Here is a 17,592-nt window from a genome sequence, read left to right as displayed (position 1 = left end):
ACACAAACATAAAAACACAAAACCGTATTTATGAAACAGTTGGAATTTTGGTTACTGACTGGACATTTAATAACAGAGTATTAGTTTTTTATTATGAATACATGATTTTAAAGAGTTTCTGTATTTTGGAGATGCATATTGGAGTATTTATGGATTAATTGATGTGATGTCTGGGATTCGCTTCAAATTAATAGGGCAGCAGACAGACAAATTAATATGGGGTGATAGAAGAAACAGGATTGGTATAAGTTGATTGGCACCTGGGATTTACTAAATTGTTCTGTCTTTTGTATATAGTTAATGTTTTCCATGGTGAAAAATTTTAAAAATAAAACAAAATAAATATGTTTGGGGTCTTGTGGGACATTCCTTCACCAAATTTATTTATTTATTTATTTTTGTTTATTTTTTTAATTGGAGTTCGATATACCAACATATAGTATAGATCATCAAGACAGTGTGGTACTGGCACAAAAACAGACACATAGATCAGTGCAACAAAATAGAGAAGCCAGAAATGGGCCCTCAACTCTATGGTCAACTAATATTCGGCAAAGCAGGAAAGACTATCCACTGGAAAAAGGACAGTGTCTTCAATAAATGGTGCTGGAAAAATTGGAGCCATTTTCAGAAGAATGAAACTGGACCATTCTCTTACACTATACACAAAGATAAATTCAAAATGGATGAAAGATCTAAATGTGATACAAGAATCCATCAAAATCCTAGAGGAGAACACAGGCAACACTTTTAGAACTTGGCCACAGCAATTTCTTGCAAGATACATCTATGAAGACAAGGGAAACAAAAGCAAAAATGAACTGTTGGGACTTAAGATAAAAAGCTTCTGCACAGCAAAAGAAACAGTCAACAAAACTAAAAGACAACCTACAGAATGGGAGGAGATATTTACAAATGACATATCAGAGAAAGGGCTAGTATCCAAGATCTATAAAGAACTTATTAAACTCAACAGCAAAGAAACAAACAATCCAATCATGAAATGGGCAAAAGACATGAAGAGAAATCTCACAGAGGAAGACATAGACATGGCCAACAAGCACATGAGGAAATGCTCCACATCACTTGCCATCAGGGAAATACAAATGAAAACCACAATGAGATACCACCTCACACCAGTGAGAATGGGGAAAATTAACAAGACAGGAAACAACAAATGCTGGAGAGGATGTGGAGAAAGGGAACCCTCTTGGCGCTGTTGGTGGGAATGTGAACTGGTGCAGCCACTCTGGAAAACTGTGTGGAGCTTCCTCAAAGAGTTAAAAATAGAACTGCCCTAGGACCCAGCAATTGTATTGCTGGGTATTTATCCCAAGGATACAGATGCAATGAAAAACTGAGACACCTACACCCCAATGTTTATAGCATATTGTCCTTCACTGAGTTTATTCTGCAGTATTCTGAATTCTCGGGAATGTTATTTCTACCATTTATTCATGAAACAGCTATTTTTGAGCAGCCTTTGCTGGCATTAAGTCAGCAAGGAAGAAGGTGCTGCTACCAAAAGTGTATAATCTGTTTGGAAGACCACAAAACAGCTCGAACCAGGGCAGGCATCATTGGGTGTTGGATGGATTACACAGGCTGCAAGCTGTCTGGGGCTTGGATCTCCTTCTCCCACACCCACAGTCTGCATTTCCCTCATCCTGTGTTTTTTACATACAGGGGTTCTTTCTGGAACTTAAAGTATAAGGGTGTAAAATACAAAGCCATTGGTCTTTTCTGTTGAATTGAATATTCCTTGACTAATATGCATTAAAAAAATTGTAGGTTAAAATGTGGCTAATGTAGAAAATTCTGAAACACAGGGATAATCCCTTATCAGTTAGAGTTAACATTTTTATTTTATTCCAGTCGGAAACCAGTGTTTTAGAAATCATTTATTAATGCCTAAGTATTTCGGGGTATGTGTTCAAAATCTCAGACATTGCCAATTTGGAGGATGTTCTTCACAATTTATTATCCACAAATGTCTATTTCTTAAGTGCCTTATCTACATATGTACATAAATTTTAGTTGGGGTTCTGAGTTTTTATAAACATTGTCTCCCCTGTCCGTGTTTTTTCCAAGTACCTTTGCCAGGCAGCCAACTCTCTGCTGTATTAATATTAGCGATTAGCTTGAGTGGTTTCTTGAGAGCTTGTTCTCACTTTTTCACCATGAAGTCATGTGTGAATCTAGGTTTAGTTAAAGTAATAAACATTTGTTACATGCTTGGAAAAACTTTCTGACTAGACATGAGCTCATCTAAATGTTCACTTTTCACATATGCTGGTGGAAAAGGATATGGATGGTGGGAGAATTATTTTTATTTCCTTTATACATACGAGTGTAAAGTAATTTTCCAAAAACTCATGATATTGTTCCACTTTTTTTTTCATGCTTCCAAAGCCATGATTATCTTAAAGTCTGAGTTAACACAGCTGTCTTTCATTACCTTCAGGGCACAAGCATTACTCCCCACCACCCAGTGCCCTCTGAACATTGAGAGTGTTTTCTGGGTTCAAAGGGAACCTTCTCCTGGCCTGCCCACACTTAGCTCAAGTCCTCCATCCATATAATTGGAAAATGCCATAAAATCAAAATGAGGGGCTGATTTCACAGAGGGACAGGAGAATTATGCCTGCTTGCCGAAATTATTTTTTTTCTTTTTTGGAGATAAACTATGGTTGCTGGCCATTCCTATAATAATAACCCTTCATTATTCCATTAAGCTTTCTACTATTTACATCACTGAGGGTTTTTTTTTATATATATAATTTTGCTCTGTTGTTATAATTGAAGATGAATGTTCCAGTCTTAGGCCCACTGCATTTGAGACCAGGCACTGTCCAATTGAGGAAATCTCCTGAAATAGTAGTGGAAAAATCCCTCTCATAGAGCTCTGTAGAACTTGGTACTACAGAAAATGATTGGGCTAGCTGGACAGAGGTAATCTCGACCAAAGTTTTGAATCTTTATCTGTAAAGAGAAGGTTGGCTTAGGTCAATGGTCCTTGAACTGGCTGCCCTTTAGGATTTCCTGGGAATTTAATAACAAAGCCAGGACCCCACCCCTAAAAATTCTGATTAAATCTGTCTGGGTAGGGTCCTGCTTCCTACTCCTTTTTAAAGCTCCCCAGATAATCCTAATGTGAAAGAGTCAGGGATGAGACCCGTCTGAGCACCCCTGAGTCACCTGAAGGATGCGTTAAGCACAGATTGCTGAGCCTCATGGTAGAGTTTTCTATGTAGTAAGTCAGGGTATTTGCATTTCTCGCAAGTGCCCAGGTTATGCTCATGCTGCCTGTGAGTCTGGACACCTCTCTTTGAGAACCACCGAATTAGATGGTCCCTGATATTCCTTCTGTGTTCTGCCTTCTGTGACCTGAGTCTGCTGGTCTGCCAAAGTGGACCATTTGTGGGGTCACGTGGCTGCCCTAGATGCACGTCTGGTTGTGTGCTTTGCTTCCAGGCTGGTCCTGCAAGCAGCACAACTTGGGAGGTGGAGAAACTGCTTCCCAACTTAGATACCATTTGCAAGACCCCTCTAACCACTGACCTTAAGGACTGTCTTTTGGAACACACGGGTGGCTTCAAATCCTCCACTTGATGGTCTGTGCTGCAATCAAACATTTCCTGATGCTGACACCCAGCAAGCTTCATGTGGGCAGTCCCTGGGGACCTGTGGGGGCACAGAGCCTCGTGATTTTTGAAGAATGAAAAACACAACACTATAAATATTCCTGACAGGGGATTCATTTGCTTTATCTTTATTAGATTGCCCAGAAGGCAATAATTGGTCTTTGGCAACCAACAATGTGGAGACTAGTTGTAAAATTCCTCTGGCAACAGTTAAGATGCCTCATTTGAATAGAGCAGAGCAATCTTTAGAGGTCAGTCTGGCTTCAAAGGCTCGTACATAGTTTTAACAGCGTGGATGGAGGATGGACTGGGATACTATTTGAAGTCTTTTTTTCTCCCTTCTTTCTTGCCAGGATGACAAGGATTTGGTGCACGAATTTGTGATGGCTGAAGGTCTGACGTGTCTGATCAAGGTGGGAGCTGAGGCGGACCAGAACTATCAGAATTACATCCTGAGGGGTAAGTTATGACATGTGAGCCCCACCCGTGGCAAGGGGGGCCTGGCATCGCCTCCAGGAGCTTCCATACCGAGACCTCTTAAAAAGATTTGGATTATGGAGTAAAGTGACAAAGACCCTCTGTAGCAAAAGATGACACTTTCATCAGGTTTTATCACTTCCTGGTAACTAGTGACTGAGCTAACTTTACTGGTTTTTACCTAACATCTCTTCCTGGTTATGAAGAAGAAAAAAAAACCTACTTCACATTAAGTTCTTTATAATTTCTTTCATTTGGTAAGGAAAAGAGCACACTAAATGAGTCTGCATTTCAACAGAAAGTCACCCAAAGCCAAAGAGGCCAATTTATTTTCTGGGGAAAAAAGTTTTATTCAACTTGTATTGTTACTGGGAGTCTTTGTCAGAAGCACACATTCTTCACTGGGTCCTTGTGTTTCTGACTTGGTAGGTTTGGGATGGGCCTGGAACTTGCCCTATAAAGAAGGAGTCTGAAAGTTATCTGTATAATTTTGTCTTTCTTTTTTCTTTCTTTTCTTTTCTTTTCTTTTCTTTTCTTTTCTTTTCTTTTCTTTTCTTTCTTTTCTTTTTTCTTTTCTTTTCTTTTCTTTTCTCTTTTCTTTTCTTTTCTTTTCTTTTCTTTTCTTTTCTTTTCTTTCTTTTCTTTTCTTTTCCTCTCTCTCTTTTCTTCTTTCTCCTTCCCTCCCTCCCTCACTCCTTTCCCTCCTCCCCTCTCTCCTTTCTCCCCTCCCTCCCTCCAAAGTGAAGTATGTGTCCAGTTTGAAGCACTGATCACTGTTCCAGTTCATAAAGTTAATGCTCTTTGGTTATACTATTTTTGTCCACCTTCATATAAATAATTTTATTTGATCCCATAAGAGTGTGACTGGGGAGAGCAGAAATTATTCAGTTGGACCCTAAGAAATCACTGCTATCAACAGTTTTGGCCGGTAAAAGGAGAGATTTCATGTAGTTCAGTCTCATCCCCATTTTGCAACTGAAGGCTGTGAGACTCAAAGACATGAGGCAGTTGCCTGCTAAAGTCTGTCTCTCTAGGGCCCGGTCAAGCAGGGGCAGCGCCCAGGCTCTGTGGCACATGTCTCATCCAGCTTTTGTTCCTTCCTCTCCATGTATACCTGCAACCCCACAGCTCCATCTTCTATGTTCATAGACGGGGGAAAATAGTGCTTTTGTTTCCTTTGGGTGAAGGATGAGTAGGTGACATGTGATTTAATATCACATGTCCATGGTTAGACTTGAATGAGACCTGTGGAGTGAAACCATCTCTTGCAGTTTTGCCCTGAGAAGGAGCCTCCTATTGTGTTGTCACCCAGCACAGCCAACCGAGGCCTTCCCTTTTGTCCCTGGCTCCTGGGGAGCCACAGCAGCAAAGAGCAAGAGAGAAAACTTGGGCTCATGAAGATAAAAAAAAAATATTTAAGGACATATTTTCAAGTCAATGTTAATAGTTTCTGTCTCTGAATAAATGCTAAATGTGTGCATGAGAGAGAGTTCTTAGCCTTCCCTTTCTGGTCTGTGGTGTTTGGGAGGCTGGGGAGTCGCCTCCTTTTGCCCATCTTCAATCTTTTCCTGGGTGTGTGGTTCATCCTCCTTACAGGTTATCAGTAATGATGGCTTATGAATGAATTTGATGACTTCTATCTCCACTGTAATTAAAACGTGGAAGCTTTTATGGGGGCAGTAGACAGATGAACCATAGAAGGCTCTTGCCTCCCAGTGAGGCTGTCTTTGTGTCTGAAGAGATTCTCCTTAGCTTTCTTTTCACACAGGTCCCACTCATAGAACAGGGGAAGACACACAGATAAGGGTGAGGGAAAGTCTTCTAGTTTATTTTCCACCTGCCTGATGGCTGTTTGTAAGTCAAACCACTGGAAGGAAAGAAACCTCAAATCACCTAATTCTGAATAGTGAATCCACATGGTATGTTAATTATTGTTGTTATGCTTAAAGTATATACACACATCTCTCTCTGGAAGTAATATTATAACCATCTATGTGCTTATCTTTCTTCTTCTGACCCTTATCTTGGAGTGTGTATATATGTATGTTTTTATAGTGTAACATCAATGTAAACCTCTACATTGATCTATAGCCAAGCCTGGGTTGAGGGGGAAGGCTCTGCTAGCAGGGATCAACCCTTATCAGCCCTTATCAGGAAGGTCATATATTTTTTTTAAGATTTATTTGATTTATGAGAGGGAGGGAGGTAGGGAGGGAGAGAGAGCAAGCAAGTGTGCATGCAGTGGAGGGAGGGCGAGGGAGAGAGAGAATCTAAAGCAGACTTCCCACTGAGCATGGAGCCCCATGCAGGGCTCAATACCAGGATCCTGAGATCAGGGCCTGAGCCGAAATCAAGAGGCAACTGCTCAACCAACTGAGTCACCCAGGCGCCCCAGGAAGGCCACATTTTTGTCAGAAGCCCCTTGCAGACCTCTCTCAATAGGTTGGAACCAGGCCACATGACCACCTGTAGCTGCAAGGGAGGTTGGCAGATAATTAGGCTTCCTGGACTCTAAGGGGAGGCAGCAAGAGAGAAACGCCAACTCTAGTTAGGCCTGAGGGTTACCAGTGCCTGCCAGACAGGTGGAATTAGGAGGCAAGGGGTCAGCCCTGCTGAGGAAGCTCTTTTAAGTAAGTAGGCCTGTGGTGGCTTAGTAGGTGGGAGTGAGGGCCTCCCTGCCGTGGAGGAAATCATGCTGGGGCAGAGGAAGCTCAGCGGCTGCACAAAGGCCCCAGATGATGAGCTGTGTGAATTGTGCTTCCCAGTAGGGAAATATGGTACTGATGCAGAATACTTCATCGAGGCTCTCTACCGTAATGCTTCTCATTAAACGGGCGATGGTTATTTATGTTATTTATTTTATATATTTGCGGCAGTGGTTTATTCACAATTTGCAGTATCAGGCAGGTGCTAAAGTCAATTAGCAAATTATTAAGAATTGGATGTCCAAGCACAGCCAGGAGAGAGTCTTGTTGACCATCTGCTCCTTCTCTGTGTAGAAAATACCACTGACAAAGATGCCTTGCTGCAGACACCCCTTCCTTAAATAGGAGGACGCTCTGTGGTTTCATCACCACCACCAGGGCCTTGCCTTTAGATTTTTCCTTTCCACTAATGCACATTTACTGAAGGCCAGAGGCTCCCCATGAATTCCCTGGAGAATGAGCAGGTGCTTACTCCCATTCAGGTTACTGCGAGATACTCTGTTTTCCATGGAATGGAGGTGACTTTGCATGCCTGCCCCACTTCTGCTCAATCTCAGAAGACTCAGCATGAGCAGGGCACTGTGTGCAAACATCAGCACATTTGGATGTATCTGACCAGAGTCCATGCCAGGAAGGTACCTTCTGAGGGATGTAAATGACAGATTTCTCAGAGTGTGACTTTTGTGTTTTTATATAAAGAAACTATCATTTTTCCTAGCCCACATGTTGAGTCACCCCTTCCTGACTTTGAAGAACTTCTCTTGTAGGCTTTTTAAGGTAGTGATCAGCTGCCAGCAGCCACCAGACATTTACAATCAAGGACAAACTTTGAATTGCCTCATTGTTCAACCTTATTTCAACCATATTACCTTGGGTGAGGGTATGGTGAGGCCAGATGCAGATCTTGAGAACACCTGCTCAGAGTTTGGTGGTTTTGTAACTCACAGTTCTGGGAGGAGGCCCGCGTGCCCCACAAAGGCTACTCAGGAGAAGCATGGGGGTCAGTCATGAGGCGGAGGGAGAGGGCAAGCAGCTTTGCTGTGGTTTCCATGGGAAGGAGCTGATGAGGTAGGATGAGCAGACTTAGGATGCGCTAGAGTGAATAATTTCTGTGGGCCCTGGGGCAGGTAGGGTGGAAGTATCATGGCCCAGAGTGTGAGAGCCCGACATGGCAGGTGGCAGGGGGTGGGCCCTTGAGCTGCTAGAGAAGAGCTGATCAACCTCGACCCCTTGCCTCAGAACTACATCAAGACATGGGCCTTTGGAAAAACAGTATTACAACCTGTAAAGTGGGTTGCTTGTCAAATTGCTGTCAGGGAGAGTGTGCCCTTCATGTAGTTACCTTAGGAGCCCTGCTCTATGGGACCATGTGTGAGTCCCCCAGATCCAAAGGAAACGAGCATTTGGAGAACTCAGTGCTTTCCACATCTGCTTTTAGAACTCATTTAATTTATCTTTGTTTTTGTGCTCGACTGTCAGCTTTTTTTTTTTTTTTTAAAGGCCCAAGAATTTGTTGCTTTTAGTAGAGGATATATCTGCTGAGAGGTAAAGATAGGTTTTGAGTTATGGTGTTAACCAAGTCCTCTCCAAAAATGTGAGCCGGCTGCTGGGAAGAGGTCTAAGTGCACAACATGCAGAAATAATATTTATCTGACTTATTATTCTTGGATGGTTCTAGCTAATGATCTAAAGTTTTTTGTGATAGCCAGTATTTAATATAAGTCTCCTGTGGAATTTTGTAACTCACAATTATTAAAGGAGGACCTAGAATGGTATATTCCTGGGAACTTTGTGCACGCATAATGAGCCTTCATTGTGGGCCCCATCAGGCCCCGGGAATGTGATGATGAAACTAGGGTGCCCTGGTGAGGCTCCCTAGGAGGCACTATGCCTGGGCTACTTTGTATGTTATGTCTCCCACGCCTTATATATTTAGAGAGTGTATATAGGTGATCTACTTCGGGGCCGGGGGTGGGGGAAGAGAAAGAGATGAGTAGAATCAGTGAGACCAGCTGCCTTTTCTGGCTGTCCTTCAAGGGAAGCTGCTTCTTAAGGGCTAGTTTTACATGGAGAAATTTGATTTGATCATTTCACCAAAAGCAAAGTACCCATTAATCATAAAACACCTCAGTCATTGTCAGAACTGGAAAAGGTCTTAGGACTCCTATAGCTCAGCCCTTTCATTTTAGGAGAAAACTAGATATTTTGTTTGTCCCTATGATGCATCATAAAAAATGGTTTAATGCCTGTCAACATTTAAAAATTGGAACATTTGACCTAAAATAAATCCAAATTTCAGATTTCGTTGGGAAACCGGAACCAGAGAATTTTAGTGCTTTGCCAAATATTGCCTAACTATATTCCACTCTGGAGGGAAAAATGCCTTTCATGTTAGCAGATCTCTTAATGAGGTTCAAGACTCCTGGCAAGGAGGGTTTTTGTCAGCATCGGCATCACCAGGAACCACACATTATGGACATTGTGGAAAGAGATTTGTGATCTTAGGAGGTGGTGGTACAAAATGATCAGATGGTGTTTAAACTAAAACCCTCCATTCTGGAAAACTTAAAAGTTTGTGTTTTGGCATTTCAGAACAAGGGAGGAGAGTAGAGGATGGGAGCAGACCTGAGGAGCTACTCACTTCCTGAACCAAGCTCAGGTCCTTGGCTGCTATGTTTTCTACCGAACAGCCTGGCCTGATTCTATCCACTTATATTGGTCCGGGGGGACACTTGATCTGTCTTGGAGGAACCTTCCTCTCCTGAGATGAACGTGTCAGAGTACTCAGTCAGGACTTAAGGGATCAATCATGGCGGCCACACGGCCAGGCTTTGGGTGGATGACACAAGTGCACAAGTGTCTGGGTAGGGGATCTGTCACCAGCTTCTGGGGATTGAAGCCAGTATCAGTGATGGAGTTCTTCCTCACTTGAGGTCCCTCTGCATGCTAAGTCTTTGTGACAGGGGACTATTCTAGTAGGGAATCATATTGGCTGGCACAAAGTAGTAGACCATGAGGCCAAATTGAACCTGCTTGGTGGAGAGTGTCAAGGCCAGTGGAATAGAGACAATCTGAGATGGACATGTCTGAAAAGCAAATGGAGTAAAACCAAGTGATGGACATATTTTCATTCATTCATTCATTCATTCATTCATTCATTCATTCATTTATTCATTCATTCGAGAGACATACAGAGAGAGGCAGAGACACAGGCAGAAGGAGAAGAAGACTCCCTGTGGGGAGCCTGATGTGGGACTCAATCCCAGGACCCTGGGCCAAAGGCAGGCGCTCAACCACTGAGCTACCCAGGTACCCTTGGACAGATTTTTCTTAAATAGCTTTTTATAATATTTTATTGTGCAGTTGGTGAACACACCATTGTATGGAAAGCAACCAGCATACAAAGGGGGAAAAAAGATAAAAATCACCCATAGTCCTATTAAACAAAGATAAAAACCATTTTCTACCCACACATATTCGTGCCTACTTCATACATGCCTTTTACAAAAATGAAGTGTCTTTTAAGTATGTCATCCAATTGTGTCTCCTGGGAATGGCTTGAAAATACAGGCCTTGGAAGCTGCCTTTGTGGCATATCTTAGACTTCAGTACAATTACTTAACTATTTTCAACAGCAGCTTCCAAGAACATAGTATCTACTTTATAGGAGTGTTGTGAAGGTTCAGGGGCTCATAGAAAGGCCTAAATAAAGGATTGGATTGTAGCTATGATCATTATTATCAATAATGGGGAGAAGACAGCTATATACAAGCCAAGAAGAGAGGTCTCAGAAGGAACCCACTGTGCAGATACCTCGATCTTGGACTTGTAGCTTTCAAACCTGAGAAATTTCTGCTGCTTCTACCCCTAGTCTGTGGTAGGTACGTACATTTGTATCTTGTTTGGGATTGAATCATTGTCCTGAGAAAGGATAAGGGAATTGATGCTCCCATCTGTGTACCTTTCTGTTCATTTGCGCCAGGCCTGGGGTAATGATTCCCTTTAACCTTTGTCACTCCTGGTGACTAGGGTACCCTTATTAGTACCTGTGAATTATAAACCTGCTACTGGAAAAGTGGTTTGTAATTTTGGTTGTCACCATGTTAAATCTGTCTATCAAAATTTAGGAAGAATTGATATGTTTGTTTGAAAATTCAAAACTACTACATACTTCTGTGTCCCAGGACAAATTCTTTTCAAGAATATAACTCTGTACATGTTCATCTGACTGGTGTGAAAGGTCTATTTACTTTGCCTTGGTGACAGAATTTTACGTGTATTCCTCTTGGGTGTTTTTGTATTTATTTATTCTTGTCTCATTTTTTTAAAATCAGTCCTGATATTTACCATGTGATAGAGTGAAAAGGCCTTGGCACCTTTTCTTGTTTACTGGTTTTGTAAATTCGTTTTTGGAGTGGTATCTCCTGAGAAGAGTCTTTCTCACCCCACTCCTGCCCTTGGGTACGTTTTGCTTCAAACAGGGAACAATCTGTGTCTGGAACCTGGGTTCCTTATTTGTTAGCAACTGCTTGGTGAAGACAGAGAGGGAGGGTTAGCTCCTCTTCCTCTGTTTACATGCATGAATTTTCTTTTTTGCGCTTAGACTGGTAGCCTGCCTGGTGGGGATCTGGTCTGTTGGTTCTGGCATTTACCAGCCAGCTGGAGAAGGCGGGCCACTTGTAGCTGGAGGACACGGTCTTATGTTTTGTTTGTTTTAGTTTCCCCTATGCTGAACCCTCTGCTATTGCTGTTAAATGATCTCTGTGGCCTGGCTGTGTCTGACCTCAGCCTGGCCTTTCTGCTCCCCGACGTGGCATGCTGTTGGTGCTGTGGCCTCCAGGTGGAACCAGCCACACTGCTGAGCAATCTGGTTAGGGGCGGGAAACCATAGCCATCCTGCTTGGGGAGGAGGCTGAGTTCCTCTTGTTGCTGCTGTTGGCACATGGTGGCTGACCTGCCTCCCCAGAGTGCTTTAAGTGTCCCATCTGTGGCTCCTCTTGTCACCCTGCTGCCACCACCACCTGGCATCAGGCCTGCACCCCTTTTTAGAAAACTGAGAGAATAGCTGAGAACTGTACTTCTATCCTTCCTCTTGCAGCCAGTTTGAGCACAGGGGCAAAATAATGGGCTCACATTGGGGCAGTTCACATCTCTCCCTTGTCCTGCCCAGATCAGGGGGTACTGTGGGTTTGCTCAGCTTTTCTCCGTGACTTTCTACAACATTGCATTTCCCAAAAGAGGGCATAGGATGCAGGGTCCAGCATTCCCCTCGGACCCGCTGCACCCTCTGGTGTGTGTTGCTGGGCCTCAGGGTCAGCAGCACGTGCTTAGCTACCTCTACTCTCAGGGCTTGTGGAATTTCTTCTCTGCTGACACCTCTCATTGGTTCTCTGGGTAGATTGGTAGGAAGATGGTTTGGAGGCTGATTGTTGTGGTGCCATTTTTTCTGGAAGTGCTAAGTTATTGAATCATCCTTGCTTGTGGCCTGTGTCCCAACCTAGGCTTGGTCTGCCGGTGCCATGTACAGGAACATGGTGAGTCAGGAGGTCGGGGGAACTCTTGCCAGAGGAAGCAAGGAAAAGCCAGAATTGGGTCCTGACCTTTGCTGGGACAGAGCATCCTTTGTTTTCCCTTTGAGTGCTCAGGTGAGAGAGGGAGACAACCCGGGTGAGGTGGGTGACATGAGGGACCCTGAGCCCCTCACCACATTTGGCAGCCAGTAGGATATTTGCCTCAGTTTCTAACTCTATGTGGACACTTTGGCTTTAACAGGATTTTGATTTTTCCCTCTAATCCCTCTTGCAGGGGGTTTTTCCTCCTGAAATTAGAGAATGCTTGTTTCCTGGTAATCTCGTTTTAGGGTTAATAAGGTTCTTATTTCAAGCTTTACTTTTCTTAAAGTAAAAATCAGTTATTAATACTGTTGAATATAGCAAGCATTAAGTGGTAACAGAAACACTTCATATAGAGCAGTCTTTATAAAGCAGCAGCCAGGTCTACCTGGAGACCATTTTTGCTTTACAGGAACAGTAGACTTGAATGGCTTTATGTAATATTAGTTATCATCATTTAATTTTGACTAATTCTCAGACAGATTATGTGCTGCTTTAAAATTCGCCTTGCACTTTAGATATAATTACAGCTCTCCAGAAGTTCAGGCTAGTTTGCAGACAAAACAAAACACAACAGCAACAAAAAAAAAAACCCTTGAAATGTTGTGCTGTCATGTCTTTGAGTCCTTCAACCTAAACCTTATCAGTCAGAGTCTCAGCCAAAGAGATTTCTCCAGAATGTTCTCTATGAGAAGCCTCCATCTTCTTTGTTTTATCTGAGATGAGATGGAAGAAAGAAAAGCAGGGTTCCTTGGCCATTCCCACATGTAGAATTTTCCACAACCAAATTCCACTGCTGTGTATTCATGAGGAATTTTTCTGCTCTGTTCATATGGAAGATGTGCCTCCTCACCCCATCCTTCTCTCCTTGCTCAGGAGACTTTTCCTGAGAAACTGCAGGCTAGGGCTACCTTCAATCATAATGGTTATTCCCTTGGCTGTAACTTTATCTCACATGTGATCTTCTTTTTTTAGGACTTCTGCTTACAAATGCAGGCTTATAATAGCACAGAATGTCTTCAGCAAATTTTGAACCTAACCCCAAACATGACTTAAAATGATCTTCTTGCCTGGAGTTTACTGGGGAAACATCAGTCGCTATGTTCATTGATGCCTGCATTTTGGAGTTTTGAGAGCTCCTGGTAGATTGGGGCAACCTCCCAGCAGGACGCTGCTCTTTTTCCTGGCATTGTGGCTTCTTCCCCTGCCATCCTTGTGCCCAAGGTCCCCAGCCCAAGTCACTCTGCAGTGCCCCAGGCCTGCAGAGCCAGCCACATGTCCTGGGTGTCTCCAGTGTACCTTGTCCAAACCCAACCCATCTCCATGCCTTGGTCAGCACCCCCATGGCTCCATTCATTGTGTCAGTGGAAGAGCAGTCCTCCAGCGTATTCAGGACCACTGCCTCCTAGATCCCTGGTCTCTGACTCTCTGTAATCCTCAATCTTCAAATCTCTGTCCCACACTCTTTTTCAAGTGCTTTCATCTTCTTCATTCCCAGTTCTGGTTTCTGACTTCACACCATCATTTGTTCCTTCCTGATCTGCTCTACCAGCCTCCTGACTTGTTTCTGCTTTCCTTCTTGGTTCTCTTTGGTCTATTTTGTACCCTGTTACCTGGGTTGACCTTCTGCAGTGCTGATCTGGTCTTCCTTTCAAGGCTCCTCTCATCCTCAGGATGAAGCCCTCACTCTTCCCTGTGGGTAGTGCCCACCTTGGTCCTGTTGGATATATCTGTCCAGTCCACTTCAGTGCTCTCTCTGACCTGGGCATCTGCCTGAGATGCCCTTCCTCACCTGCTTTACACTTTATTCCTTGCTTCCTGCTCCTATTGGAATTGGACTTACATACAATATTCTGTAGGAGACCTTTGCTCCCAATATTTTGGTCCTCTGTGCATACCCTGGTCCTGATGCTTACCTCACTGATAATATTTGTTAAGCATGCGCTATGGGCCAAAGACCCTAGGCTAATTCTGTGTATGATACTTGGCTGCTTATGTGTCCATTTCCATCCTTGATGCCAGGCACATTTTAGGAGTTCAGCAGAAATTGGCTGAAGGAGAGGATACATGAATGATAGAATGTCTGCAGGGAAGAGAACTCATGACTCCCAAGGAAGCTGCTGGTTTGTGCTAAGGGTTTGAGAAAGCTCAGGTCTACTAATCTTGAAGCTTTAGCCCAACAGATCTCTTATTCCTGAAGCACTATAGCAAGAGTTGATTTGTTTGTAGTACTTTTGTTTTTTTGTTTGTAGTACTTAAAAAGAATGTCAACGTACTGAATTTCCCTTTTGGTAATTTTGCTGGTTCAGTAGGTCAAGGTGCTGTATATTTTTATTTTAAATATGCCATGACTTCTACAGATAAAATACATGCAAAACGAATTATATTGTATGACCTGTTTTGTATCTCAAGGAATTATTTACCTGCCTTTGAAACAGATATACTATGAGTTCCTTGGTGGCAGGAATAGTGTCATCATAGCCTTTAGGGCCCCTGCTCTAGCCTATTCTTGATGCCTTCTTAGATATTCAACAAATACTTGATGAAAAAAAATGAAGGAATAGAAGGGGATCTCTGTCTTGGTCTTCATGTTTTATGAGTGATTGTAGGTAGCATATACTTTATATCGAGAACTAAGCACACAGGATCTGAGGATGTGAAGTGGTGAGACAATATTATGGTAAATGATGAAGTGTAATTTGGAGAGTTTTCATTTGCTTTGGTTTTTTTATTCTCAGGATCTCAACCACATTGTCTTTTGCTTCCTGTGCCTTGCCTCTCCTTTCCCGGCTCCCCCGACCCCCTGCCAGCTTCTTAAAATTGGGTTCTCCCAAAGCCATTCCTGTGCTAGTTTGGCTTGACTCATCCTGGAGCCACTTCCTGCAGGCACACCATCATCCCTGCCCCCAGTGCCCGGCTCCAGGGTTCCCTGAAACACTACTGGTTACCCTGACTGCCCCAGATTTAGAGCTCCCTCCTTTCCTTTCCAGGTAACCCTTCTTTGGAGCTGGGCTTGAGCCTGCAGAGGTTTAAGTGAGGGATAAGTTTTAGATGTAGTTAGATAAGGAAGGGGTTGTTTTTTGGAGGAAGGGACAAAACTGTTGCTTTTAAAGGCAGATTAAGAGCAATGAGTAGGAGTTATAGGAAAGTGGTTTTTGACTGAAGACAAACTCCAAGAAGAGTTGGAAAATTAGTTGATTTTCCTTGCCAACATAAACTGATCAGTGGTGACTTTCTGGAGCATTCTGTTGAGGATTCTGAAGCCACATCCAGCATCAGCAGAAAAGAGTGCCACAACTGATTAGTGATGTCTGTCAACAGCCTGAGAGGTGGAGAATGAATAGGAATACTATATATGGTATTTGTTTATTCTGTGGAATACTGGGGATTTTCAGAATGTTTGTTGAGTTGACTTCAGGCAGGTGGGTGGCAATTAATTTTCTAACCACAGAACACACTACTTTCCATTGGGAATGCTCTAACAGAAATCAGATGACCTGTTAGGGTTGAAAGACTTGGAGAAGGTGAAGCTGGATGACCTCTAAGATCCCTTCCAGCTCTAAGATTCTGTGATTCTCAGTAAAATAGAAAAAGCCAGAATGAGGGATGAAAACAGACCTGCTTGACTCTTCTGTGTGCTCTGTGTTAGTTGCTATAAGATCCCCAGGCTATCACCAAGCATATATTGTCCTGGTTCAGCTTCCAAAAAGGCCATCTGGTTGCATGACACAGAGCCCAGCCAAGTCATTGAAAAGGAAGATGAATTGCCCACAGTCATTAAAGGGCTAATGTTCATGTTAATCAACAGGATTTCAAAGGACTAGCACAGCTGAGTATTAGTTTATATCCAGAAATTCATAGGTACAGGGTGAGGTCAGGAGCATAGGAGACAATGGTGGGTTTGCTGCTTCTCTAGAGCTTGAGGACTAGGAGGCAGGAGGGCTTGTAGAAGCACCATGAGGTTGGACTCATTGGTCAAAGCAAGATAGGGCTGGAGAAGCAGGTTGGTAGCTAGGAGGAGAGTACCCACAGGCTGGGTTACTTCCCATTGCTACCTTCTGACTTTCCTTGGTATCCACTTAGACTACCAACATGGTCTATACAGTTTCTCACTCCATGTACATTTTCTTGTCCTACATCCTTTCCCCTCCCCCATGTTTTCTTCTTGTCTTTTCAAGCTCCTCGGGTCTTAATTGGAGGGTTGCACAAAGATTGATCTCTGCCAAAGTTTAGATTTCATTGCTCTTTGTCAGTTTATGGTCCAAATTTTTCTATGGTTGGAGGCCTCAATTGCTAAAGATAGATCAATTGGTTTTGTTCATTCATTAGTGTGACCTGATTGCCTTATGAGTCAGTCACTCTGGGGTCTGAGTACCAGGTAGCCGAGAACAATACAAACTGAACAGTTACAAGTGGTGCTGTTAAGTCACGAATAAGGCATTAAGGAGAGCCAGCTGACGATTTAGTGTAGGAAGTGATGTACACACTATGATAGGCAGAGTTCTAAGATGGTCCCTGTGGTTATGAGAGATGTGTGAATATCACAGAACTGTGGTTAGGTTACATTATGTGGCAAAGGTAAAAGGATTTTGCAGATGTAATTAAAGTCCCAAATGAGTTGAGTTTGAGTCCATTTAATGGGGGATTATCCTGGGTGGGAGGAGCCTAAACAGGTGAACCCCTAAAAGAGAGTCTAAAAGTCAGAGAACTCTCTCTTCTGCTGATCTTGAAGAAGCAAGTTGCCATGAGTTCTCCAGCTGCAAGGAAATGAATGCTGCCAACAACCACATAAGCTTGGAAGGGGACCCCAAGCCTCAGATGGGACCACAGTCCCGGCTGACACCTTGATTGCAGCCTTGTGAGACCCTGAGCAGAGGACCCAGCTAAGCTGGGCTTGGATTCCCGCCCCATGGAAATTGTGAGAGAATATGTGTTGTTTTAAGCTGCTAAGTTTGTGGTGGTTTGTTCTATAGCAGCAGAAAACAAATTTGGTCACTACAGAGAATCACAATGCAAAGCCATCTGGACATGCTAAATACCGTGTGAACACACAAGAGACAGGTCTCTGGTGAGGAGTAGGGCAAGGTTTCATGAGGTCAGTGACTTCTTATTTTCCTCCTTGGCTTTTTAGGCAACCATATGCTGTCCATTAAA

General features: G+C 43.2%; 1 protein-coding gene across 15 annotated transcripts in view; it reads left to right on the top strand.

Moving 5' to 3' along the window:
* FHOD3 (formin homology 2 domain containing 3) overlaps window positions 1-17,592 on the top strand; it is a 464,819-nt gene that overhangs the window by 207,509 nt on the left and 239,718 nt on the right. For all 15 annotated transcript variants that reach the window (XM_025429108.3, XM_025429100.3, XM_025429109.3 and 12 more), the window contains exon 5: window positions 3,998-4,103. In XM_025429108.3, coding sequence (XP_025284893.1) covers window positions 3,998-4,103 — 106 coding nt within the window. The remainder of the gene's footprint in view (window positions 1-3,997; window positions 4,104-17,592) is intronic.

This window comes from Canis lupus, chromosome 7, assembly GCF_003254725.2.
Source record: "Canis lupus dingo isolate Sandy chromosome 7, ASM325472v2, whole genome shotgun sequence".
Taxonomy (NCBI): Eukaryota; Metazoa; Chordata; class Mammalia; order Carnivora; family Canidae; genus Canis; species Canis lupus.
The sequence above is the reverse complement of the archived record's forward strand: the minus strand, read 5'-3'. Positions and strand labels throughout refer to the sequence as shown.